At 45.7% G+C, this 27,522-nt stretch overlaps 1 protein-coding gene across 7 annotated transcripts in view; it reads left to right on the top strand.

The window, feature by feature from the left end:
• The first annotated feature begins 3,943 nt into the window (after positions 1–3,943).
• The window catches only part of FAT1 (FAT atypical cadherin 1), a 299,575-nt gene continuing 275,996 nt past the window's right edge, over positions 3,944–27,522 (top strand). For 5 of the 7 annotated variants that reach the window (XR_015309390.1, XM_086962558.1, XM_086962556.1 and 2 more), the window contains exons 1-2: positions 3,944–4,430; positions 23,685–26,961. Coding sequence is in view for 6 of the 7 variants with exons in the window: in XM_086962558.1 (XP_086818684.1) it covers positions 23,709–26,961 (3,253 nt within the window). In the remaining variant the exon portion in view is untranslated. Of the gene's footprint in view, positions 4,431–6,282; positions 6,749–8,455; positions 8,587–23,684; positions 26,962–27,522 lie in introns of those variants that run through there. The other 2 variants (XM_086962555.1, XM_086962554.1) reach the window with 2 other exon arrangements.

The following is a 27,522-nucleotide window of genomic DNA, read 5'->3' as shown; positions in this document are numbered from 1 at the left end:
TTTCAATTTTGGTATGCATATATTAATTCAGCCAAGACAATGCTTCTAATGTATTAGGCTGGGCTGCACACATGAGAGCCTGGGGGGCTCCCATATCTCCTGAGCTACAGAAGCCTAGTGCAGACCTTTGCAAGGACTTTTGTGAGACTAGAGTTAGTGCAGGGCTTCTTCTTACTGAGTGCAGCTTACTGGTTGGGTCAGATTGGAAGGAATCTTATTGATGCCACCAAGACATTCAATGATCGGGACACTTGTTGTGATCCACGTGGAGAAGATGGTTGGACCAGTGCACAAGAGGCAGTAAAAAGCACAATGGGCAGGGGAGTTCAAGGTGCTCACTTTCATCCAACTGAGGCAGCACTCAGATCTCCGCTGGACCGGGACTTCCCTGCTGCTCCTTTCTTTGCACCTAAGAGCATGGATCTCTCTCCCTCTCTGTGCCATCTTGACAGTCTAAAGGCTGAAGAAGACTTTGAGCAGCTTCGACCTCCCAAGTGCTCTCCCCACTATGCCTGCCAGAAGACTCATAGTGCTGATGCACGCAGGAGTAGATTTATTTTATTTATTTATTTATAAAGTTTAATATAGCACAAACATGATCCCGAAGGATATCAGAGCGCTTTACACTTTGGGAGAGAAGAATGTAATAGTAGCAGAACAATCATCAGAGGGGGTACTAACCTGGACAAATCACATATGCATATCAAACAAGAGGTTACAATCGAAAAAGACAGTAAAGGTAAGAAAAAAACTGAAACATAGTGAACTGGGAGAGGAGCAAGTGAACAGTAAAGCAGAATTACACCAAACGCAGTATTTAGGGTGTATGTCCAAGCATTATAGCAGAGTGGAGAAGTGTGGCTCAGGGGTTAGAGGCGGCAGACCCGGAAGCTGAGATCGGCCCTGGACCAGGGTTCAATTCCCCGCCTTGGCGGGTCTTGGGCTAAAAATGCCACAGACTCGATAATTGTCGCTCCGGTGCCTCCTCGACTCACGGGTTCACACTGTGCGACTCTGGGCAATAGCTTGCTTAATCTCTACAACGGCCCTTCGCGGCGGGATGCCTGGCTTTCACCTTGTGGATACCCTGCCGGGATATCTCACAGGGGAATACCAGGACGGGTTCCCTAAGCAAGCGCCGGGAAACCCACTGCGGGTAGCTGTGCGCTATATAAGCTCAAATACATTTACATTTATTTACAGGATCCGAGACCCTTTTAAGGTAGGAACTTGTTCCTGAGAAATCTTTTTACTTCCAATTTGAAGGTAACCTTGGAGGAGATTCTGCGTATTTCGGTGGGAGAGAGTTCCAGATCTTTGGCGCAGAGCCGGAGAAAGCTCGGTGGCACGTTTTCTTTTTGCGAAAGATCTGAGGGTTCAGGAGGAGAGATTTAGCACTCCGAGGAGGTCTGCCCCCTCCTGATAATTCTAGCTTTTGCGCTAGATAACTGGGGGTTTTGAAGTGGGGGCTTTGTGAGATAGACAGGCAATCTTTAGCTGAATTCTAGCTTCATAGGGCTACCTATGATTGCTTCCAAAGTCTATTCACATTAGGTCAGATCTATAAGGGGTCCACTTGGTTTCATGGACTATTGGAGTTATGCACTCTAGTGAGTTTTACTTTTAAAATACCTGAGTTTTAACGATATATTTGTGGGCTGTGTTGTGTTCTTTCTTTCACCAGACTTTGTCTTTGCTGCTTGTTATTATGTTGTCTTCCTGGTGCTCCCTGCTGGCCAATTAGAGCAATGGTCAGGATCCTCCCTGGCCGAGCCTTCCATCCTGCTCCTTCCCTTGTACCTACCCACTTTGTGTCTCTCCCAACATGCCGCATCTTGAGGGTGTAAGGAGGCAGTAGACACCTTGCGGATACCATCTCCTATATGCTGTCCAAAATAAAACCCACTGTGCCCGAATATTCAGGAGCGGACTGCTTACAAATGTGTGTTTAAAACCATTCAGACCTATTGTGTTTTGGGTATTTTATGCGCCCCACGTCAGAGTAGGGAGGCAAACACTCTGGTGGGTTTGGATTAAAACAATATATATTTGCGAACGGTGTATGATATTGTCCTTGCTTCACATTACTAGGTGGGCACAGAACAGTCTGGGCAGTAGTCAGCGCCTCCCCTGACCAGGCCTGCCAACCTGCTCCGCCCCTAGCACACAACTCTTTGTCTCTCTTGTACCTTACACCAGCTTCATGGTTGCTCCCTCTGCATCTGACCCTTATTGAACTCTCACTCAGCCCTCTTACTGCTCCCTTCTGTCTAGCTGGCCAGGGGCCTTTAAAATGGGAATGCTCATAGAAACCTTATGCGTTTCCCTTTCTCGTTGTGCCTAATAGGACTTTGTTCACTTTTTGTGCATTTTTATAATTCAATCCCTATGCAGTCCCCGTTTGGCCTGCGTAGAGATTTGCCATTTATGTCATATTTCGCACTATGGCGCTCTGCCACCTATTTTTACCAATGGCCTAGATTGCGCTTTAGAAAATATAAGTGTGAAGACTCAAGCGCACACAGAACACTAATAATGGATGTGTCATTCCATAGGAACACCAGGCGTGCTTGAGGACATGTTAGCACATGCATCACCATGCACACACCTACGGACTGGCGCAGGTGCCATTTGATTTATTTATTTTCTATTTACCGATCCTATCTAGCAGATGTCACTTGAGCTGTAAATAAAAAAAATGTATTTTACTTGCCTAAAGGCGCATTTTTTCACAGTACAGCGGCTCGGCGGCAAATGGCAGATGCTGGCCCATAAATAAAATAGAAAGACACTTTATTTCAATGAATGAGAGGGGTGTGGATGAGTGAGAGGCAGGAACCAATGGCGAGTTAGCAGGAGCAATGGATGAGATGTTTTCCCTATGAGGCAATAAAAAAAAAAACTAACAAAAAAACTAAACGGTGTATGGGAATGAACAAACAAGGTAGGAGGGGGAGAAACACCAAGCACTGGCTAGGTGGGCGAGTAATAAGAGGGTGAAGGGGTGAAAAGGTAGTGGAGGGAGAGGGCGCGTGGATAAGGAGGTAGCTGCACTGAGCACACATGGCAGGTGTTTGATGGAGAGCAGAAGGGAGAGCAGAGGAGGGAGCAAGAAAAGACATGCTCTCTGGTGGAATGCTCAAAGCAAAAGTCGTTCATATAATGTGGTTATTGGAAGAATACCAGTTAGCCAGTGAGTAGAATGGACATGCGAGAAAGGAGTGACAAACACAAGAGGAAGGCAAGCAAGGAATAAGAAGTAAGCAAATGACAGGACAACAATGGTAAGCAAGGGCCGGGTCTAACCCCTCTGTTTGTTATGGTCCTCAAGTGGTCTTTTGCAGGCAGCTAAAAGCTGTCTATAAGCGAAAGCTAAAGATGCAAAACATACGGGATATTTTCTAATGCAACTATATCAAAGAAGTCAGAGTCTCGTAATTTGTTTGGAAGCCCCGTACAAACGTCAATGCAATAAAACACCATCAATTATTTCGTCTACTTTTTTCCCCACAATAGCATGTTGACAAATCCTACCAGTCTCTACGCCGAAATATTCGCATTGGCGAAGCTGTGGAGAAGGAGTTCTATAAATTCAGAAAAAAAATATCTGAGCTGCTACTACAAACCGTGAAACGTGTTTCAATCGGGAGTACCCAATATCGTAGCGCCGACAAACTTCAGGGCGCGTGATTAACAGGGAGGAGACTCAGAGAAAGCGATCTCTCCTCTAGAGGTTCTCTGGCCAGCACATCATGCTCGGCTCGCCAGAAGAGAAACGTATTCCGTGATGACATTGCACGGCTCTCACTTTGAACACGGGGGCAGCGGCGCATCACAGGGCGTGCAGACCTCCCCGCTCATTTCCACCGGGCTTCTGGGCGCCTCCCACATTCCCAGCGGCGCCTCCCATTCATAGAACTCCGGTGGAAGTGGCTCGGGGAGTGAAAGGTGCGCACCCCAACCTATGTTTAGGGATCCCGAGGGCTGTGGGCGTGGAGAGCGCAGGCTTGGGGGAGCTCCTGCAAGCTGAAGAACCTGAGCCCGAGGAGGCGGGCGGCGGGGACTGACGCGCGCCGAGGATCCCCCTCCCCCCGATCCCGAGGAAAGCCGAGAGGAGAGAGGGAAGGAAGGAGGGAGAGCGCGAGAGCCACGCACGCCACCAGCGCCTCGCTTGCCGCCCGGACATGTTTAGGAACTTGGGTCGCTGGTTCGCCTCCTAGCTCCTCTCCGGCCGGAGCCCTCGCTTTCATCCAGGCGCTGCCTGCTCGCGGCGGTCTCCCTAACATGTGTGGCGCCGATCCGCGGGGCTGGAGGAGCTCAGCTTGGGGTGCGCTGGAAGAAGCCCGAGGGGGGGCTTGTTGGCTACAGGCGGCGGTTGCCTGGTCCGGAGGGAGGTTCTGAGCAGGGCCGCACTGCATCCAGCTGGCCTGGTGAGTTGGTGCAACTTTACCGATCTTCGTGGGGAAGTTTGTTGCAGAAAGTTGACCGCGCATTAGTTCCATTTTATTGTGTCGAATAATTAGCTTGGGGATTCGAGTCGAGAATTTGGGGGGCTTATTTGGGAAGTAAATATCGCGAAATAGTAAAGATAAATAAAAAAAAGAGTTGCAGTTGTTCCGACGTTGTTTTTCCCATACTGTAGTGCAAACTTGCAACAGAGAAAAAAAAGTGCGGTATGTGACAGTAGATAGGTGGAATTGTTGCGCCCCCTAGGCAGAGGAAGCTGAAGCGCAGGCGTTTTGGGCATTGCTGTATTTGATTGGAGACTGTGAAGCCTGTTTCCATGCAAAGCACCTTGAGGATTTCTCGCTTACACACTTATGATTACTTGTTTTGCCCCATTACGGAAGTACCCTAAACACATGCATGTTGGGCCCAGTGCAACATTTGCTTATCTACGCCAGACCCGAGTAACCGTCTTTTCCCCCACAATCCTCGTCTGCGGGGCGAATGCATGGGGGTTATTTCTTGTGTTCTTTTAGAGGGTGTGCACCTTGAAGCCAAGGGCTTATTGACCATACCTCTCCCGTTTCCGGCCTATGGCGCTCCTTACCGTAAATGGTGGCGGTAACATTCATCCTGCGGTGTGCCAGACTATGTGATAAAACTGCAACACACCCCCCAGACACAAGGCGCGCCGAGAGATTGCTGTGAATCACAAGCGTCCAGTGTGTTTCGTAAGGGGATGAAGGGGTCAATTCTAAGATGTCTTATGCCAACACAATGCACAGTTGTTAGTTTATATCACGTCTTTGTCCCTTGTAACCTGAACTCTAATTGCATCAATCTAACTCGAAATGCGTCTTTATTTGCGACATGATACACAACAGATAACATTCGTGTTGCAGTTAATGTTCTTGAATAAAGTAACACAGACGTGTGCTACATTAAGTTGTTAAATGTGTTAGTCTTCGGTGTTGAGGTTGTAAACAATACGTACACGTAATGCATGCCCTGTACTACTGCGTTTAAAGTAACTGTTACCTGAGTCTTTAACTGCACAGGGTGCTGATTTGTCGTTTTTTTACATTTAACAATGCCTCGTGACCATCACATTCGGTGTTAAAATGCATGTTATGCTTGGAATGTTTGGTACAGTTAGCGCGTGCTCCATCCAAGAAGATGCTACGCAAAGAAAGACGATGGCTGAAAATAAAAGTTGCCTTCGTGGGAAAAACCAGCGAAGATGCATAGGTTTCTGCCCGAAAATGGACCCCCTGGGAACTTTTCCACAACTCCCGACCAACCCTGAAAAAAAGGGGGGGGGGGTGAGGTTATCCCCTCAGCGCCTTCCGTAAACACACATCACCTCGGCACAGTCGGCACCCTGTAGGTGGAAAGACACAGGGGTCGATGACTTCCGACTGCTGACCGAACCCCGCACGGAGCCGTCCTCATGCAAATAACCAGCCTTGGGAGAATGCTTGGATTGTAAATCAGACCGTATTTTCGCTTGGATGTACTCACTTCTACCTTCTCTTTTCGTTTTTTTGGAGGCGGACTTTATGCTGTGGATCTGTGTGCCTCTGCATATTATTTAAAACACTGCCAGCCTTCTGTGAACGTGGCTGCTGTTTCTGTTAGTCTTTCTCCCAGTGGCGGATTGATTGCGGGGTATCATGGGCCCCTGAGCTTCACCATCTCTCGAGGGGAGCTCCGCGGCGAGGGGTTTGGGTATTCTCGGCTACACTTGTCCCTCCCTCTCCAGAGCGGCAGTGTATGGCACCGGTTTCAGGTTTCTTTTTCCCGGAGCCCCTGTGCGCATCCGACACGGATTTTCCAGAGGAGCGCGGAGGCGGCTGGCGTGTGATGCTCCCAGTTCGACGGGGATTGTTTCCCCCTTGGAGCAGATGTGGGCCCCTCTAACTTGTGCGCGCGAGGGTAGATTGTGCGTCGGACTTGTGCTTGGTGTCTCCCTGCTGATGGGCGCCCGGGCACACTCCACCCCGCGCTCTGCTGCCACTGTAGACGCCGTGGAGCTGGAGGTCACCGAGCGCTGGGTCTGCAAAATGACCAGCATCGAAGAGGCGAAATAATGAACTTGGAACACGCACCGCCTCGCCACCGGCGATGAAAAACGGTGACGGCACCCACTCCGGGTTTTCAATGTAGAACAACTTCGTTGGGATGATGTAGACACATGAAATTAATTATTCTGGCGGATGTTTCTTCTGTTTTTCATGGATGAGATAAATATTTTCCAACCTTCACTAAAACAAATGTTCTTTATAAATTGTTAAAACGCAAGGTGAGTGTTTATATTTTGAGGGGAGGAGGAAGCCGAGAGAAGCGTCCCTCGACGCACCAGAGTAGATTTGATGTTAAATGTATTGACACCCCCGCCCCCACACGGCGTTTTAGGCTGACAGCTGCCTGGGAGTTGGGCCGTCTTCTAGCGCCGCTGGCTGTTCCCCCTGGGTGCGGGCCCTTGGATGCGCATGCACTGTCTAAGGGTGGGAGGGGGGTTAGGGGTGAACGGTGACGCCGTGACGGCCTCTCTGGCCTGCTGTCTGTGCAGTTTGGATTATCTGTGGCTGCACCTCTGGTGTGTGGGGGAGGGGCTGGCACTGCTGGTGTCGGTGAATGCTCCTATGTGTTATTGTGTGCTAGTGCTAGTTTCCTTCGGTGAAGGGTACGGGGTGTGCTTAGGGGCTATTGATTTGCCCTCTGGAGTGTGTCCTGGGGGATGCAAGCAATCCTGTGTTCAACGACTTCACCCGAGGTCTTCCGGATGTACTGTATTTTGCTGGCCATGTGGCTGTTTTTCCTGGCCGTGTGATGTGCTGGGGATTGTTCACCTAGTCCCTTGTGCGAGGCTCGGTGGCTATTCCTGCACCACCTGGCAGGATATTTTGCTGGAAACGGGGGTTGCTCCTCCGTGCAGAGGGTATTGTACTGTGGCTGCTTGCCCTGGTGGTGTGCGTTGTGCTGGAGCTGATGGTTGTGCCACTGGGGAGTGTCTTGTACATGGGGGCCTATAGTCGGTCCTCCTGATGGGCTGTATTGTGCTTGGGCCGGTGGAGTAGAGTGTATGGCCTGTGACTGCTTCTCCCGTGAGTGTGTGTTGTACCGGGGCAGGTGGTGTTGGTACCCTTTGTATCCCTTGTGCTGGAAGAGACTGTAGCTGTTTTTCTCCTTTGGGTCGAGTATATTTAGGGCCACTGGAGTTATGAAATTGTGCTAGTCTTTTTAAGCATAATTATGTATCTGGTATTTGCCACATACTTCATCTTCTGCTGCCTAATTTGCAGATTTTTAACAAAACCTTTTTTTTCTTTGCTCAAACGGTTCAAAAGTTACCAAAACCACAGGGACATCTGTTGCATCCCAGTGGATGGGTCTTTGCAAAAGTTGGCTGCCCACCTTTCTGTTGCTTTTTGTTGTATCAGTGTAAAACCGAGGTCCAACCTCTGCCCTGTTTTAACAAGTGAAAAAAATATAAAAACAATACTGTCAGAAAATGTGCTGCAGTACGCCGAATAATTTGCCATTTCTTGCTGCATAATTTAGTCAACTGTGTCCCATATTTGTCCCTCGTCTGCGCATAATATCATGGGCCTCGAGTATATTGTGCTGTGATCGGTGGCTGCGGCTCCAGGTAGAGTGTAGTGTGCTGTGGTCGCGTTCCCCAATAGTGTGCGTTCAACTGGGGCAGGGAGTCGTTACATGTGGTAGATTTCCTAGGGCCTGTGGCTATTTCTGTGGCTTCGAGTAGCTAATGTGATGCTGGGACAAATGACTGCACCTCCTGTAGAGTGTATGGCGCTGTGGCTGATTCTCCGGGTAGTGACTGCTGGGGCTGGTGGCTGCTCATCCACAGGGTAGTTTCTCCAGGGACGATTGCAGCTCTTCGAAAGCTTGGATTTGCTCCCTGGCTCTTCCCGAGCGCATTGGCAGGCGGAGTAAAGTAGTCCCGGCGGGTGTGGAGTCCCAGTGCTGCCCGAGCGGAGGGATCCGGGAGGGTTTGGAGCTGGGACTCGGGACTCTGGCCGAGCAAAGAAAGGAGACCGAGCGGAGGAGGGCGGCGGCAGCAGCATGCGAGGGCATCCGAACACCGGGCCCTCCTGTCCTTCCGCCCGGGAGCAGGTGAGGGTTATTGTCAGCGACGAAAGGCTCGGGAGAAAAGATCAGTGAGCGGGGCAAACTTCCCCAGTAAGGAGTGGGGGCTATGGGAACCCGCCAGCACACCATTGTTTACACGAGGTCGTGGGTTTCTCTTACTCGTTTTTTTTACTTTTCCGTCGGGTATGTTTGTTATCTTTTCTGGGGATGTTGTCCTTAAAGCGGAGGGCTCAGACAGAAAGTTTCTCACATGCCTGTTAAAGTTGCGGTGTTCGTGTTTGCAGCGTGGCATCAGTTGTTGGGCAGTGTGTGCCGCTGAAGGGTGCACATCGCTGGTCTGTGTGCTCTATTCCCTAGAAGAGGCCCCATTTCACCCTCTAGCTTGGTATGCCCCATCCTCTGCGTTGTTGAGCTCCGTATTCTAGGGGTGTCTCCCCCCTCAGGCTGCCCGAGCGTTATTTCGCCCCGGTTGCTTTTTTGTGCCGTCTCCCTGGCCCCCTCCGCCCCGTGTGCTCGCCCTCGGTCGGCGGCGCCCCTCTCTTTGATTCAGTTCCACTCCCCAGCCCTGATTGTTTCCAGCTGTGCTCGTGCACCGCCTCCCCGGGGACCCAGAAAAGAGCACGCGACCCTGCTCCGCCCCGCAGATGGTCGGTGGTCTCACACAAACTGCGGCGGTGGCTCCAGGGGGAGGTGGTGGCCGGGGGTCTCTTGTGACCTGGTCACCGAGGGAACTGCTGCTTGGTTGGTATGCGCCCCCCATGGGGAATATACTGAGGGGCCCTATGGTGTGGTGGGGGGGGGGGGGGGGTGCAGGGTTGTTATTCCTCAGGAAGAATTAGCATTCTTCTAGTGCCTTGTAGTTTAAGTGCGGTGCCCGTCTGCAGTCTTCTTCCGTCTCTGCTGCTCTCCCCGCGTTAATCCTGCCGGCCTCCCCTCCGATCCGCCCTCGGGGCACGCATGCCTCCCTCGTGGCCTGTCTTCGGCAGTTCGTACGCGCTTGGCCTTTCACGTCGGTGTGCCCCCAGGGGCCCTGTATGGACCTCGGCGCATGCGGGCTAGCCGCTCTCCACCGTCCACTTCAACCTGTAAATCGGAAGCACTATTTGAACCTCCGAGGGAGGCTGATTGCTAGTCCACCTCTGCGCACTTTACTCTTCATTTTCAACTGATGGACCTCGGACAGCTGGGGTCTTCAACCTGTAGCTCGGAATGGATTCATTGAGGCACCTCAAACTGTAGATCTGCATGTACTCACTGACAAACCTCAGGAGCGGGCGGGATGCCCGCTCACCACTGAGGAGGGCTTTAACCTGTAGATCGGTTTGCACTGACTGAAGAATCTTGGAAATATGTGGGCTGTCAGTTCACCAGTGTGTACTTGAACCTGTAGCTCTGCATGCACTTATGAAAAGCCTGCTACTAATGTGTACTTGAACCTGTATATCGGTATGCACTCACTGAAGACCCTCAGGACAGGCGGGCTGCTAGCTCACCACCGTTAAACCTCTCATGTTTGTGGATTGCTTGCTTACAGGAAGCGATCCAACAAAGGTCCGGAAGTGTGGACGCGCTATTGCTGCCGGTATTGGCCGTTGCTCAATTGTTCTGGGTTAAAGTGCGGTTGCTTGTCTGTCATCTTTTCTTTATGACCCTTTGGTTTTATGAGCACATTGTTCTCACTAGTGGAATTACAAGGCAGCGCAAAATACACACATTCTCACTCCTATATTATAGCACAGCTGGGACATGGACCTACAGAAATGTGTAACCAGCAACCCACACGTTGGGCCCCACTAAAGTTAAATGAGATTTTTAATTTTTAAGTTAACTAGAAAGAAGCCTGGTTTATTTGATTTATAAAGACACCTATTACGGCGCACACAGCCTCGAGGTCACAAATCACCCCTTTTAATATGAAAATGTTAATTATACCTTGGACAGGTTCCCTTCATTCTCTGTAATACCTGTGATCATAACCCCAGAGGATTATGTTAAATAGTATTTCATTTGGTAATGTAAAAATCCCGAGAGACTCTTTTAAAAACTGCCCTGACCAACCGTCTCAGGAGGGCTGAGCCACCACCATAAGCCACGCTTTTCTAGTGGGAAGGCTTGCTCCTCCATGGTTCTGGAGTGGGATCCTTTTAATCCTGTAAATTCAATTTACAATGACTGCAACTTTTTAATTATATATATAATGTATGTTTATATATGTGTGTGTGTGTGTATATGTGTATATATGTATGTAAATATATATATATTAGTATGTGTATAGATGTATTTGATGGCTAAGTTAGACTTCCCGGAAGTGAGTGGGGTTCCATGGAGGCCAGTCGTTAACAGTGTGTCGGTGGCTCGTGTCCAGCAGCGAATTCACGCCTGTTAACCTGGCAACTGAAGGTCATAGTACTTTGAGTCAAGCCAGTGGAATCTTCCATGTTTGGAAGCCAGAGATCTTTTCCACCCAGCATTGTACAGATTGTTCAATGGTGGACCGAGGGTTGGAAATTTCTATTAAGATGTGGAGCCCTCCCCACCCCCATTTTAACCATTGGCTCCACTGAGGCCAAAATGGACGCTCATATGTGGTCAACATGTGTGATGAAATTCACAGTTACACATGTGTTGCTTACCTAACTTTTAAGTAGCGTTCATGATTTTTTTATATAATGAAGGATTACATGATTATACGACGTTTCCAGACCAAAAAGTAGTCGTTTATTTATGCAAAATCCCCCCATGACGATTGTGATTCTAGATAGATTAGCAGCAGTCCATTCTTCAAATCCTTGAATGCCTATTAGAAGTTCTGGGCACACAAATGTAGCATTTTATACCTTTTGCATATTCAAAACGTTTTGACACTTGAGGTAAACAAACTGTTTCCTGTGACTCTGGGTAGGGAAACTTCCTTTATAACGGATTCATTACCATGATCTGCCTTTTCAACACAGTCACTACACCGACTGCGATGTAAGTCCAATACCTTCTCTACTTTTGCGTAGACTGGAGTTGGAATAGTAAGTAAGTTGTACTGTTCCAAGGTCCAGCTCCCCCTTAGGCAAGTCGTTGTAACGACTTTCATGGTAAAAAAACGCATGGTATCATCTGATTTGGGGTAGAGACTGCGTTGCAAACGCATGCCGGATTCCGTCTTGCATCCCTCTGGCTATATATATGTGCAGCTAGTTTTCTCAGAAGTTCACTTCGACTGTGAAAAACATGGCTCTTCCCAGAACCCTAACATCTATGCTCTCCACTCCGGAACTTAGGTCATGCCAGCGCTGGGACGCCCTAGGGTAGCTATGCGCTTTAGAAATTCCTATTCAAATTCAAAGAGGTACTCTAAGTAAAAGGAGCGTTTGGTAACACCTGGGTCAGTATTTGGTGTGTTTTGTGACTGAAGGTTGTTGGTCAGGCTCTTCATGCCGAACATCAGGATGCTGGCCACTGGTTGCAGCCCCGAGGAAGCAGAGGTGGTCAGCATCCCAAGTGAGATGGGTTAGGGGGTTTTCCATGCTGTTCTAAGCAGATTCTGTGATTGATGACTGACAAAAAATGGAATATTAGATTGGTTTGGTTTATTCCAAGCACAGCTTTCCATTTATACGGTGCTGTATAAGTACATTGGTAAAAGGCAAAGCGGGAGGAGGACGAGGATTCATCCAAGTGGTGGCCCAACATTGCTTGTGTAAAAGGTTCTACTTACTCCGGTTGGGCAGCACCCAGTGAAGGCCAATTTTAGCATAGACAACGAACTGTGCATCTACACAAAGTTATATAAATGGTAACCTTTGCAGAAGTTCATCTGTGAATGAAAGCCCCCACCCCTCTCCAAATTTGTTTTTGCAGGTGAATATTCCCTCAGAAAACGTTATTTGAACAAATATCCTACTTTCATAATGTAGGATTCTGTTGTGGTGTTTTCCACAAACTTATTAAAATAGCTTAAACATTAACCATTAGAACACAGTAAAGAGGTGTGGCGCAGCAGCCAGGGTGCTTGACTATGGACTACGGGGTTCACGGTTCGATCGCCGGCGGCAGGTTAGCCCAGCACCATGTGACTCTGGGCAATAGCTCGTTTAATCTTTCCGAGTGCCCCCAGCGCCGGTACACCACTTCGGAGGTAGCTGTGCGCTTCACAAATACTGGTATTTCATTTCATTTTATTTCATTTCATTTCACAGGTGTAATGGCTTAGTTTCTGTACTCGTGCTTCCTTGCCAAGTGCATTACTTTCGGATACTGGATTTGCTGTAGATTTTAATTTTGATGTAACATTGGCTTCCTTTTTTGGTTTATTGCCCTGTGGGAGCTGAGATATTGAAGCATAACCTGCCCAACTAGACATCATTTGTCACATCTGTAGCAGGAATTGGTAAATTATCTACCTTATGTACTCTTCTTATTGCTTTCTTTCTCCATCTCTGCTAGTGCTGGAGACAACGATTTGTTGTCCAGATCAACCATGCCTCTACTCTGATTGTCCTTCTGTTAGTTTCTATTTTTGATTGCTCAAAGGCATTATGCTTCTCAAAGCTATATTTATACACCATCCATCCCTTGGTGGGTAGAACTAGTAAGTGGACGTTTTTTTTCTGCATTGTTACTGATGGACTAATGTTTTGCCTGGACCACAACCACTTACGTGGATGAAGAATATTGCGTCTTGACTTTTTAATTGTCCAGAATAAAGATGGTTCTGCAATTTCTCTCTACCCTTCTGAAGTATCTGTCTTTCACCAAACTATGGTGTGAACTTGATGTTTGGGTCTGGTTAATGTGATTACCAATCATTAAACAAAGTATTTGTTTTCAAGGCGTACTATGATCGTTAAGGTGTGTCTTGTGTTTGGGACGTTCATGAGAAGAGCCCCCCCCCCCTCGGTTTGGCAAATTGGCCAAAAAGCAATGTACTTGGATTTTGCTATTTTTGGCAGTTTATTTGTGTCATAACCAGTTATTTGCATGGAATATAATTGTAGTGTGAATAATTAAAAAAAAAAGAAAAGCTTCCAGCCTAAGTTTATTTTTCCAACGGGTAGAGTTGCACTTGCTAGAAAAGCAGTTTTTTAAATCTGCATGTTACAGGGTTACCTCCAAATTAGCTAATGATAACGAATATTAAACACCTAGATTAAAGTTGAGTGCATTACAGTATTTTCCTATGCACGATGGAAGCAGCCCTTTGATATGCGCACACAGGGCAAGATGACGATTCTAGCATACTCTTAAGTACGAGAGATTAACGGTCTTGCTACTTGCCAACATCTGAACAGAAGCCATGACTGTCAGTACATGGTACAATGGAGGCAGTCTTCCAGGTTTTCCGTTAAGGCATTTTATTCCAGGAGAGTTGTTTGTGGCTCCCCTATCCCCCCTGCCAAACCTTATCAAACAACTGATGTAGGGGGCACCCTTAAGATGTAACGAGCTTCTCTTGGTCATTTGGGACACTGGGAAGGACTTCCATCATTTGCTGTGTAACAGTACTTAAGGCTAAATCAGCTAAGTTTGTGTTATGGTACTCAATTTCATAGCAATGATATGATCACACACACGTATGATTATGGTTTAACATGCTTTATAAATGCTCCAGTAATAATCCTGTGAGCTATGGGGTTCGGCAGGCTGCTCTTGGTGCATGCTTGCTAGCTTTAGTTGGCTGTAGAAGGCTATTGTTTCAATTTTGTGAAATCAAGATTTGTATCTTAGCTGATACCAAGATAGAATATTTCAGCAGGTGTCCCAAGAAGATCTAGTGTCATTATTTGGAAGAGATTTAACCTAACTGTTCCATGTGGCTGTAGTCTGAACGTCTCAATGTTTAAAACTTTCTAAAAACCTGTAAGAAGCTCACGCGAGGATAAAAACTAAAGAGTCATTACATATTGCGTGTGAGACCTCTTTATTTGCGCTCAGTTTCCTGATTATATACCTCACCTTGGAGGGGCACCAGTCACACCAGTCGCTGTAGGTGTTTCGGCGGGACGAGGGCTGTGGATGGGCGCCGGCTGTTTTACCAGGAACGGCCTGCTGGAACACAGTGCCCACACCCTCCTTCCTTGGACTACTAGGACGACCTGTCCACTACTATTTTTACATATTACTCAGTATATGTTATAAGACAGACACAAACTAAGGTAGCAAGACCATTTACACTGCCCAGGAACCCTGTAAAGCACTGCTCTCATCGTCCATCAACATGCTTACAGTCTAACCCTGCTAATTCGGCATTGGAATGAAATAATACACATTCCGGTTTGTACATCAAGTTTACACTGTCCAGGAAGGCGCCCCTTGGACCCCGGTTCCTTTCACATTTTTCCTACAAGCGACGGATCACAAATTTAAAGCCCTGAAGAAGTCCCAGCTTGGGACGAAACGCGTCGGCTGTGTGTTTTACTGCAAACTGCAAATAAAGATTAAGAGAAGACTATCAACATCTCTCTGAGAAATATTTCTTCATTGTGCTCAAATACCATTTGCACTTATTGTCTTGCTTTTTGTGGTGCACCTGTGCGGTTGTTTTACTTACACCAGTCGCATAACTTAAATCGGTGTGTTTCCACCAAGATGGGTTATGAGTTAAGTGCTTTCAGCACACGTTTCAGGTTGATTAGCAAAGCCATCGCTCTTTCAACCTCTGTGGGATCACCTTAGAATACTGAGAATTAATAAGCATTGAATGAAAATTAATAACATGGGCAGGTTTAAATATCGAACAAGATGAAGTGGAAACTTTATATTAAATTTAAATGTGCAGGTCTTTTTATAGCAGGAGAAAACTTGTAGTCTAACGTTGGACATGCCATGCACAGTTGATGGGCGTGGAAGTTAAATTTGCTCTTGAGAGTGCTTCTCTCAGTCGGTGAATCTTACTGTAATTGTTCATTCCTTTTGAAAATCACATCGTAACACATTTGGACAGCTGTAGTTGAATCTTTCTTATTACTAACCATTTGTTTTTAGTGGTACTTACCTGGGGTTTCTTAACTACCTCCATCATGTCAATCCATAAAAGCCTTTTATCATCAAAATGTCACTTTTGGCCGTTTTTTGGAGGTGTAACATTGTAAGTGTTGCATATGAATATGCATGCTTGTTTTGATGTACCATTGTGAATGTTACATATGGCCTTACATACCTGCTTTATCAAAAATCCTGATATAAATTCACCAATGGTTTCTTTTAGGCTATAGGCCATGTGTATAATGCCTTTAATAGTCCACTAATTGTTCGAGCAGATTAACTTCCAAATTGTCCGTCCTATTACTTGGCTTATTGAAGCAAGCAAGCACGCACAATCATTCAATTGGCACAACTGTTGTAATGACTTTGGAGTAGGGTGGTCCACGCCATTTGTGAAACACTTGGAGGCCCCTTGACCTTGCAGTAGGATTCACATTGCCCAATTCACAAAACTTTATATGCGAGTAGTTGTGTTTCTGCTGGTTTCGATGCAACTAAATACACCATTTCAATAAGTAAAGATTTCAATCAAACCACGTTTATGAAGAACAGCTAATCAACCACAAGGGCATTCAGGCGCTGAGATCCAAGCTGCTTGGATGGACTCAGTTGAGTAGCCCGTTCTAATTCTGGTTCTGAACTCCTGAAAAGAGGGTGAAGTCCAGAGATGAAGGGGTAGGCTGTCCTGGGACGTTGCGGCGAGGTAAGAGGGTGCGCGTCCTCCACTGTTGCTTCGGCAGATGCACGGGGTGGTTTCTGAGCTAGGGGAGGGATGCAGTTCACATGAGCTTGGAGGGATGATGCAACTTCGGGTGGTAGTTGATGTAACTGTTCCTTGTTTGTGCAGGGCTTTGTAGGCTGGAGTCAGAATCTTGAATTTCCATCTCTTGTGGCCAGGGACCAGGTGAAGGTTCTTCAGGTGAGGGGTGATATGGGTCCATCTGGGGAGATTGAGGATGAGTCTGGCTACTGAGTTTGGAATGGTCTGCAGTCTCATCAGGAGGTGTGCAGTAATTCCTGGGTGTATTGCGTTAACGTAGTCCAAGTGGCTAGTGACAAGGACTTGAGTGACGGTGCATGTGGTGGAAACTGAGTCATTTGAAGATCTTTCAGGGCATACGCAGCGTGAGAAAGCAGGCAGAGGAGACTGCACTGAGCTGGTTCTTCATGGTGAGTTTGCTGTCCAAGATGATGCTGATCGTCCAGGTGTGGTCTGCAGGGATAGATAGGATCCTGGGTCAGCAAGCTACCAGGAGTTGTGCCACAGGGAGGTGTTCCTAAAGATATGCTTGTTGGAGAGTGCAGCCATGCATGTCGAACATCATCTATTCTTGTAAGTAAGCCTGTATTACTCCTGGAAGTTCATGAGTAAGTCGCACCTACGCCGGAAGTAAAGCACAACTACTTCACAGAAAATGCCTTTTGAATCGGGCCTGCATATTAAATAAATAACATCCAAGTCCATAGCAAGACCTATATAAAAGAAAAAGCTTCGAGATAAGACATCAGAGAGAGTTCCAGTTGCAGAAAGTACCAAGAGCAGGTGGCTGTATTTAACCAGAAACTTTAATTCAGAGGTAGCATTTTTAAATAAGATTTCGCTCTATGTAAGATGACAATATTTCTAAGTTCACCGCAAAGAAAATGCTTTGGGTGAAAAGTGCCGAAACATGATGCCATTCTTGTGTCTGCATTCTTAGATCAGTCTGGCAGTGGCAAGGTTGACTGCCATTGCTAATGAATCCCGCACATTGAGCCCTGATCTCAGTTTGGATTCAAAATTTGCCATGTTACATTATTCCCCAAATGTTCCCACTTTCCCTTCCCGCTCCCCTCAGCGATTAGATCGCATATGTTAGTAAACTGTTGGCGAGAGTTAGGAGATAAAGTGCACCCAATGATATGGGGCGATGGATTGGAAATGTCATGCCAACCCTGTTGTTTGCAGACCAATAGCACCATTAATCTTGTGTGTCTGGTATTTTCCAGGTAAACATATTTCACTCTGCTTTTACAGCACTTTTTAAAGATGTAGCGTATTTCCTTGTTACACAATGGGATACTGGTTTTTAAAAATAAATATACCTAGAAGTCTACTACGTGAGTCGCGACAGTGAATAAAACCTTTAGAGTATTTGATGTATTGATTACTTTACCCTGTACAGGCTCCTACTACAGACGGGGAGGGACTTGCGTACTGAGGTTGTGATGATGAAAACCAAATTAATCCCCTCCCATGCTCATGATGAGCTGAGCTCGTCATGAGCCACGGTGCTTGTGTGCTCATGACGAGCTGAGCTCGTCACAGCCGTTAGAAAGCTCACACGCTGGGATAATTTCCCTGCTGTGCTGAGCGTTCTATTGAAACGGTCGTGGCCGTGACGAGCTCAGCTCGTCATGAGCACACAAGAACCATGGCTCATGACGAGCTGAGCTCGTCTTGAGCACCGGTGCGCGCCCCCAGCACAGCAGGAGAATAACACCCGCGGCCAACCATTTAAGGCACCTGAGTACCTTTACTCCCCAAGGACCGTGATGGCCAGAGGTAGAATGCTACTTTCTTCTTAGCAAAGAAAATGTCCATTTAGGCAAGGGCCATGGATGCTGCCCTGAGTCACTCAGAAAATAATGCTTAGTTTATTGTGTCGGAGCCCCCTTGGAAACTCTGTAAAATGTGGAAAGAATGAACAGAATTGTACTGTACTGCAGAGGTGTACATTACAACGAACCCACGAAGGTCTTCCCTGATACCAGTTAGGCTTGAGAAAAGGCTCTGTATTACATTTAATCCATAAATGTTGCTATTCGCTTCAGGTAATAAAAGCAATTGGTAACTTCTAGCTTAAATGCTGGGTCACTTTAAAACCAATTGCTATTCAATGGCAAGTATAGCGGTTACTGCTAAACTATCTCTAAATCACGGCTATAGAAGTGGGAAACAAAACCTAAAGAAATACTTGGTCATGCGATGCCTCGCGCATCTTTCCATTGGTAAGATGGTGTAGAAGCCCTTTGCGAGGGTCTCCATGCCGACTGCTTCCCTTATAATTAGTATTGCATGGTCTGGCAGCTTTTCGCATTGTTTCAACTTTGCTTTTGGGTCTGATGTTTCAAACTCACTCGAGTGGTTTTCTTTTTTGACTCCCAATTACTGATTTGGTGTTGGGGGAAGGACTTTGGCTTACTACATTAATTTGCACCTCTGAAGCCGATGTCAGTGTAGCATGGCTCATGGACATTTGAGGGCTCATGAATGATGAGATATTGTTTCCTATGTTGGAGCTCAGGGCTGGTGCTTGCATGCTTTCCTGTGTGATAAACCTACCCCTGTCTCTCTTTATTCTGCCCAGTTCGCATCAGATACTCCTTTCAATGAACTCCCAGTAGATCCTGCTTAGAGTAGCGGTGATGAAGGTGGCTGTCCAGCTGGGCAAGGGATCTTAGTGCTATCTGCGGTACTGCTAAACTCAACATTTGCCTGTGAACGGATGGTTTGGATAGACTATATGTATCGAGGAGTGGTTCAGTAAATCTTTGAATGAGAATGAAAGTGTAACATTGTCCCGAATTGAGGACTGCAGGGATTGATTCTAAGAGTGTGTAGGAAAGATCTGGGCACAAAAAAAAACATGCCTCTGAACCACTGGAAGCAGTTCACATTATTCGGGGCACTTAAAACGTAATTGAATTTTATAGGATTAATATCTATTTTTAAAAATAATGTATCAAAGTTAAATCGAGCCGAAGCAAACAAGTGGTAAATCCACTAAGCAAACAGCAAGAAAAATAGTTTTTTTGTTGATCAAAACGAGGTAAAGTGAGGTAAATGGGTTTGCTGCAAAAGTGTCACTGTTGCATTTCTGTGTTTTGTGAGTTATGCTAGAAGATGTCACCGTAATGGAAATATACGCTGAAATTCTAAAATGAGAAGCAGAATAAGAAAGTAATATAGAATGTGAGAGTAAACACGAAAATGCAGCCAACGCCAATATAATCTCGTTCTGCTCATTAAGTACAAGTGATGCATTAATTTGCTCAAACTGCTCGCGGTCACATGAAAGGCAACATAGTGGCTTTCTGGATAGTCTGATGCTCCGAAGAGTGAAGAGTCTCCAGGCACAGCTCGATAATTAGGGGGTATTTTTCAGGTCTAGGCATTGTGTGTTGATGTGTAGAATATGCTAGTAGAGTGGGATGATTGGGTGACCCTACCACCAGCACTATTTCAATGCCATAAAATCCCTTGCACATTTGGTGTCTTCCCTCCATTTTATTGTGCAGATGTTTTTTAAAGGCCACGGGCACAACTTCTGCGCTCTCATACATTCCAGCCCAGATTTGCACCACCCTTGCCGTGGCTGCCACAGTTGCCTTTGTGCACACACTCCTAGCTATGCCACGGAGCGGGACTGCAAATAAATCAAAGCTGACAGTTCTCTGGTGTTGCATGATTCCCATGTGTCATTGTACGGACGTGCCTATCACTCCGCAGCAGTACCCACAGCATCTATAGAGAAATCCCTGCTTTTTTTTTTTTTATGTCTACGTGATGTGATGTCCAGCATCAGAGACCTCATAGTGCAAGCAGAAATTTCAGACGACCCCAAGGGATAGTTAACCTCTTCCTACAGAGTGGCTTTGCATACATTTTCAAACAGAAAGTAGAGTGCCTTCGCTTATTCGTGGGATTGTGGGTGGACAAACACAGAGTAGGTAAATGTATGTGTAACCTCACCCTGTCTCCCCAATAATGAGCGGCTGTGGACGCCCTGGCGTAATCACCACCCCAACTTTTCACCCACCCAGTTGATGAGCGCATGCATACGGCTTTTTTCCCCTTCCTGTGCTTGTATTTGCTACATACCCACATTTTCATGGAAGACTTGCAAAGTATGATATCTACTAAAGACACTTTATTCCAGAACTCATTTGTTTGCCCTTTGAGATCGCACTTGCTGCTGCTCGCCTACACACCATGTGCGCTTTGCATAAGTAAGTTAGATTCTCTCCCTAAGGCTGTGTATCTAGGCGTTGAGCAGTTGCAGTGATTTAAGGGTGGAATTCTGCTTGAAATACTGCTCTTTTTGCAGCCTTATTACTTTGCATGTATATGCCATAGTTATATAATCGTAAATCATACGTTCTTATATAGCGCCTTAAACTGTAAGGTCTCAAGGCGCTTGCTTTGGGAACCCGTCCTGACCATTCCCTGTGAGATTACTCCTTCTGGGCATCCCCAAGGTGAAGACCAGGCATCCCATCGCGGTGGGGCCTGAGATTAAGCAAGCTATTGCCCAGAGTTGCAGAGTGTGAACCCACGATTTGAGTAGGCACTGAGGCGAGAATTATTAAGTCCGTGGACATTTTGAGCTCAAGGCCCTGCCGCTTCAGGGATTGAACCCTGGTCCCGGGTCTGACCTCTGCATCAGGGACTGCCTCCTCTAACCGGTGAGCCACACTTCTCCACGACCATAAACATTGCAAAGTACTGCAGCGCTATTGTCCACAAGCTATAATATTCCAATGAGATTCTGTACTTAAAACATCTTAAATAAAAATGCAGCGAGACTGCTTCATTTCCACCGATTGCAATGTCCAGCTTTTAAAACGACCTATTTTTTTTAACATCAATACGATTTATGAGTATTTTTTAAGCCGCGAGCCATTCTGTCCCTCTGGGGCAGGTGCCTCTCAAAAGTCTGAGTTTAATTTATTTTTCTAAATGCTCGTCTTCCTCGTTGCAGCATGCAGCGCTAATGCCACGGCCTGTCTTCGATTTACAAGTGACAGATTGTGCTCGTCAAGATCAGACGGAAACTGAGCAAAGGGTGCTAAAAATGCCGTGAATTACGGCAAGTCGCATAATGATTGCAAAGTTGCCTGTGATAAAGTGACACATTTGGAAGCTATTCCAAGTATATCAGGCGGGAGATGGAAGTGTGTGTTTCACAAATTCAAGTGTAATCCTTTTCAATCTAAATACAATCTGAGGAGCCGACAAAATGACATCTGTTTTGTGACAGCTTTTCAGGGTTCTTTATGAAGTAAATATGCTGTTTCAGATCCTGGCACGGTGTTAATATGCCACCAGATTGGCAAATATTTAACGTTGGCAGCAGTGTCGTCTGTGTAATTACTGATGGGACCACAGTCAGTATTTTTTTACGCTAAGTGTTCTGCTACAGTATCTGTCGAATTATGTCACTTGTTAGCATTATAGTATCACCCATGAGAAAGACACACGGTTATACCAAATGTCGGTAATCATTCATACAAACAATAACCCAAAATGGTTGCCATGTTGAAATGGGGTGTCAAACAGAGGGTAGGACCCATGCCATATTAATGCGATATGCCCTAAAGAAGAATGTACTTTTTATGAATCTTAAAGGCAGTGAAAATAAAAAAGAATCTAGTTATCCGGACCAATCTTGCACCGTCAACAATCCCAAATAATAAGAGTTTCAGACACTTTTTATTAAATGAAGATCCTTGGTTTGGTTGGTAAGCCATGCCTTTATTGGAGCTATTTTAGACTTTGGCTATCCTGCCCACCAGCTATGGATCTGGCCCTCCAGGATCTACACACACCCGTGTTACAGGGTTTGATCTGTGCAATGGAACCAAGAAAACAAGCCTGCTCTGCTCATATCAAAGGCAAAATGTGCTAGTTATTTTCTCTTCAGGCGATCGTTCTGGTGCAAGGGTGGTGGTGAGCACGATGCATGGGTGACATGCTTAACTTGCAGCGCTCTCTGGAAACCACAAACCACAGGAGCTGGCCACTTCGCTCAACCTTCCTACACACACGCCTTCAATCCAGCTTATAAAAACTGCTTTGAAGGTCTTTGCCACCCTGTGGAGGTGGTTTATGAAGCGATACGTTTGCTTCATCTGTCAGCCCTGCTATGTTTATGACTGAGTTTAGTCAACCATGTATGTTTGCTGCTACAATTCTGCTCTGGTTTTAAATAATCCAAAATACATGCCCTTGAAACTTCCATCATAAATGCTTTTGTAATCAAAGAAAATTGCTTTGGTGTTGAGCTTTATTTAAAAACACTGCATTTTTTTAAGCCATGCGCCTAAAAGTAGAACTTTGAACATGTGTTCATCTACTACATGTGCCCATTTTAATGCACCTGAAATCAAGATTGCATAATCTGCTTGTGCAAGGCACAGGCGAATGGCACCTGGGAGAGGGGTCTCTGGCTCCTGGACAGACTCTGTCGGATACCCTTAGGAAGAGTGCAGTTAACCATGTTCCTTTCGGCAGTCCATACTATTGCTCTGGTTTGCAAATAAGATGTATAGCGACCATGCAGCGATAATGGGTTTGTCCTGCCCTCTGGGCAGACCCATCCCTGCAATATACCCTCTTAAAAACCGAAAGATAAAAAACCCCTCCTGCTGACTCGTCAGATAGTCCTTTAAATTCTTTTGTCCTGACCTGTCAATGTTCATTGTTAATCTTCATTCCGGTGTATCGGACCTATCCTTTTGAGGGTCTGTAAAATACATTGCTGCAGGATAGCCTTGATAATGTTTATCACTGTCTTAAGTGTGGCTGTAGAAAAGTGTGTCGGAGAAGAGGCAGAGGTCTGTTTCTATACCTCCTGTGCACGACTATTCCCTTTTATCCGAGAACGGAAACTGAGGTATTTGTAGGAAAGCAGAATATTCCAGTGTACCCAAAGTGCAAGACTATTCCCTTTCATGCTAGAAGTGAGATTGACCCACATGTGGAACAGCAGACTGGTCCAGACACTGGTACTACTTTGTAGACTATTAGCCAGGAGCAGTGTCCTTTGAGAAATGGAGTATTGAGCCTTTTAGAGAACTAGCGTTAGGAAATGTAATAAACACACTATAGAAAATTCGAGCACAACTCAAGTTAACTTTGCACAACGTTAAAAAAAAAGCAAACATGACCTCGATTCGTTTTATTGTTGTAAAACGTGCTAATGCCTCATAACCAAAATGTGAGAGTGCATTTGAAGCTCGTGTTTATTGTGCATTACAACAAACTGTTCGCGGGTGCATGGTTTCTTAAATAATAAGTGTGGAGGGGGGTGAAGTCTTGAAATAGAAACTGCAGTCATAGCCTTTGGCTCTTGGTTCTCATCAGTTTTGTTTCTTTATTTCAGGAGTTTGGGAGATAACCTGCCATCATGTGGAGATACTTGACTATGCTGCTGCTGCTGCTGTCTGGCGACTGTGAAGGAAGGCACAGATCCGACCATGCTGCTCCTATGCAGTTTACTGAACACCAGTATAATGCTACTATTTATGAGAATTCTGCTGCCAAGACCTATGTGGAGCATCCTGTAAAAATGGGCATTTACATCACAAACCCACTGTGGGATATAAGGTACAAAATCGTGTCTGGTGACAATGAAAACCTCTTTAAAGCGGAAGAGTACACTCTGGGAGACTTCTGCTTTTTGAGGATAAGGACCAAGGGAGGAAATACAGCTACTTTGAACAGAGAGGTGAAAGACCACTACACACTGTCTGTGAAGGCGGTGGATAAAAACACAAATGCTGAGGCGCGTGCAGCGATCCGGGTACAGGTTCTGGATACAAATGACTTGAGGCCTCTCTTTTCACCAACCTCCTACAGCGTTTCATTACCTGAGAGTACAGCAATAAGGACCAGTGTTGCGCGTGTTAGTGCCACGGATGCCGATATTGGAACCAATGGGGAGTTTTACTACAGTTTTAAAGAGAGGACAGATATGTTTGCTATACATCCAACCCGCGGTGTCATCATTTTAACGGGAAAGCTTGACTATTCGGAAACCAAGTTGTATGAGATGGAAATCCTTGCTGTGGATCGTGGGATGAAATTGTACGGTAGCAGTGGCATCAGTAGCATGGCAAGAATAGCTATACATATAGAACAGTCGAACGAGCATGCGCCTGTCCTCACAGCAGTCACACTCACCCCCTCGGAAATGGACCGAGACTCCACATACGCCATTGTAACAGTCGATGATGCTGATCAGGGATTGAATGGGGAGATAGCATCTTTAAGCATTGTGGCAGGGGACCCTTTGCTGCAGTTCAGAACAGTACGAACGTCTCCAGGAAGTAAGGAATACAAAATCAAAGCTGTTGGAGTTATTGATTGGGAAGCCCAGCCCTATGGATATAATCTAACATTGCAAGCGAAGGACAAGGGAAGTCCATCCCAATTCTCTTCTGTGAAGGTTGTTCATATAAGTTCCCCGAGGTTCAGGTCTGGGCCTGTCAAATTTGAAAAGGATATGTACAAAGCCGAGATCAGTGAATTTGCTCCACCATCGACGGCGGTCGTCATGGTAAAAGCAATACCGAACTATTCTAATGTAAAATATGTATTTAAGCACACAGCCGACAATAGCAAATTCAGCCTAAATCCGTTTACTGGTCTAATTTCCACTTTAGAACCAATAAAAGCCCAAGATGTAGCACACTTCGAACTTGATGTTATGACCAGTGACAAAAAGGCCTATACAAAAGTTCTGATTAGAGTAAAAAAGATGAACAGTAATTCCCCAGAATTTATGCAGACTTCCTACAAAGCGACCATTGACGAGCATGTCCCAGTCGGAACCAGTGTCCTGACCATAGGTGCTGTAGACCTTGATGAGGGTGAAAACGGCTATGTAAGTTACAGCATTGCAAGCCTGAACCGCTCACCATTTGTAATTGATCATTTCACTGGCATTATCAGCACCTCTGAGGACCTGGATTATGAGTTAATGCCAAGGGTTTACACATTAAGGGTCCGGGCTTCTGACTGGGGCTTGCCCTATCGCAGGGAGGTTGAGATTCCTGTCACTATAGTTTTAAACAATTTAAATGACAACACTCCATTATTTGAGAAGGCCAGTTGTGAAGGGACCATTCCGAAGGAGCTGGGTGTCGGAGAACAAATAACCACTGTGTCTGCTATCGATGCCGATGAACTCCAGTTGGTGAAATATGAAATTATATCTGGAAACGAACTTGATCTATTTAGTTTGAATCCAAACTCTGGAGTACTTTCACTTAAACAGTCTCTGTCAGATGGCCCAGGTGCTAAAGTGTCATTCCACAGTCTAAAGATTATTGCTACAGATGGAGAAAACACAGCGGTGCCACTGTACATAAACATAACTGTGGCAACCAGTCGCAAACCAGCCATCATGCACTGTGAAGAAACTGGTGTTGCTAAAATGCTTGCAGAGAAGCTCTTGCATGCTAATAAGCTTTATAATCGTGGAGAGGTTGAAGATGTTTTCCTTGGCTCGTACTCTGTGAACAAGCATGCCCCACAGTTTAAAAACACGGTCCCCACTTCAGTGGAAGTTAAGGAAGACCTTCCTGTGGGATCACACATTGAACTGTTGAATGCCACTGATCTTGACAGTGGCTTTAATGGAAAATTGGTGTATGTTATTTCTGGAGGCAACAACGATAGCAGTTTCACTGTTGACATGGACACTGGCTGGCTGAAAGTGATGTCACCCCTTGATAGAGAGTTAAAAGATCAGTATGTTCTAAACGTTACTGTGTATGATCTTGGAATCCCCCAAAAATCAGCTTGGCATCTTATTAATCTTAAGGTTCTGGATGCCAATGACAACCATCCCGAGTTCTTACAGGACAGCTATTTTATAACTGTTAGTGAGAACATAGAGCTAAATAGTGAAATAATCCAAATTGAAGCTTTTGATAAGGATTTAGGGACAAATGGAGAAGTGCTGTACTCCATACTTACGGATACATCCATATTTGAAATTGACAGCATAACCGGCATAGTTAAAGTTGTACAGCCCTTAGATCGTGAAGCTGAACCTGTGCATTACCTTAGGATTGAGGCGCGTGACCAAGCTGAGGAAGACCCTCCATTATTTTCATCTGTGATTCTAAGAGTATTGGTAGATGATGTCAATGATAACCCACCTAAATGTATTCCATTAAATTATCGCACAAAGGTTCGAGAGGATCTTCCAGTGGGAAGCATCGTTATGTGGTTGGAAGCCCACGATCCTGATTTGGGACAGTCCAGTCAAGTACGGTACAGTCTGCTAGAGTCTGGAGATGGGCACTTTGATGTCGATAAATTAACAGGAGCAGTACGGATTGTAAAGGAGCTGGATTTTGAAGAGAAACAAATGTACAACCTAACTGTACGGGCTAAAGACAGGGGAAAGCCCATTTCATTGTCTTCCACTTGTTACGTTGAAGTTGAGATTGGCGATGTAAATGAGAATTTGCACCCTCCGTTGTTTTCTAACTTCGTTGAAAAAGTCTCTGTTAAAGAAGATGTCCCTATCGGGACCCCAGTCATGGTGCTATCTGCTCACGATGGAGACACCGGACGTGATGGAGTAATTCACTATTCAATAAGAGATGGGTCCGGTGTTGGCACCTTCAGCATAGATGAACAAAAAGGTAAGATCATTTGGACTATTCTGACTAGTTTCATGTCTTATCTGAAATTGTAGCCTTTTGTATTTTTTTTTATAATACTTTGATTTTGGAAATTGTTGTACCAAACTCCCTGTTATCACTTGTTCAATAGAATTGTGTTAATATCGGGATACAGAGTGTAATACTTTATTTAGATTTAGGAAAAATACAGTCCAGCAGAGCTGGTTTGTTCATTTCTGATGTCATTTATTATACTAAAATATTAAAAAATTGAACGTTTGTGAAATTCCGTTTTGATGATAGGTAAATGGAATAACTACTTAAGTTGCCTTTCAGGTGGATGCTGACCGGTAATAAAGCCTTTTCTGACCTCAGGCCACTTAGTGGCTTGCACTTTGAAAATGCTAAACCGTATCACGCAGTTTTTACTTGTGTTTTCCTTTATGTTCATTATGGAGGCTTCAGGCAACTTAGGCGTGATTGTTGTGGCCTTGATGTGGGGGATAAAAGGACTGCAGTTTCAAAAAATGCTCTTTCTTTTGTTGTCAGAGAAAAAACTTGAAAGATACCTTTGTGAATCCT

Source organism: Lissotriton vulgaris, chromosome 3_1 (genome assembly GCF_964263255.1).
Source record: "Lissotriton vulgaris chromosome 3_1, aLisVul1.2, whole genome shotgun sequence".
Classification (NCBI taxonomy): domain Eukaryota; kingdom Metazoa; phylum Chordata; class Amphibia; order Caudata; family Salamandridae; genus Lissotriton; species Lissotriton vulgaris.
Note: the sequence above shows the minus strand (reverse complement) of the source record. Positions and strands in the feature narration are given on the sequence as shown.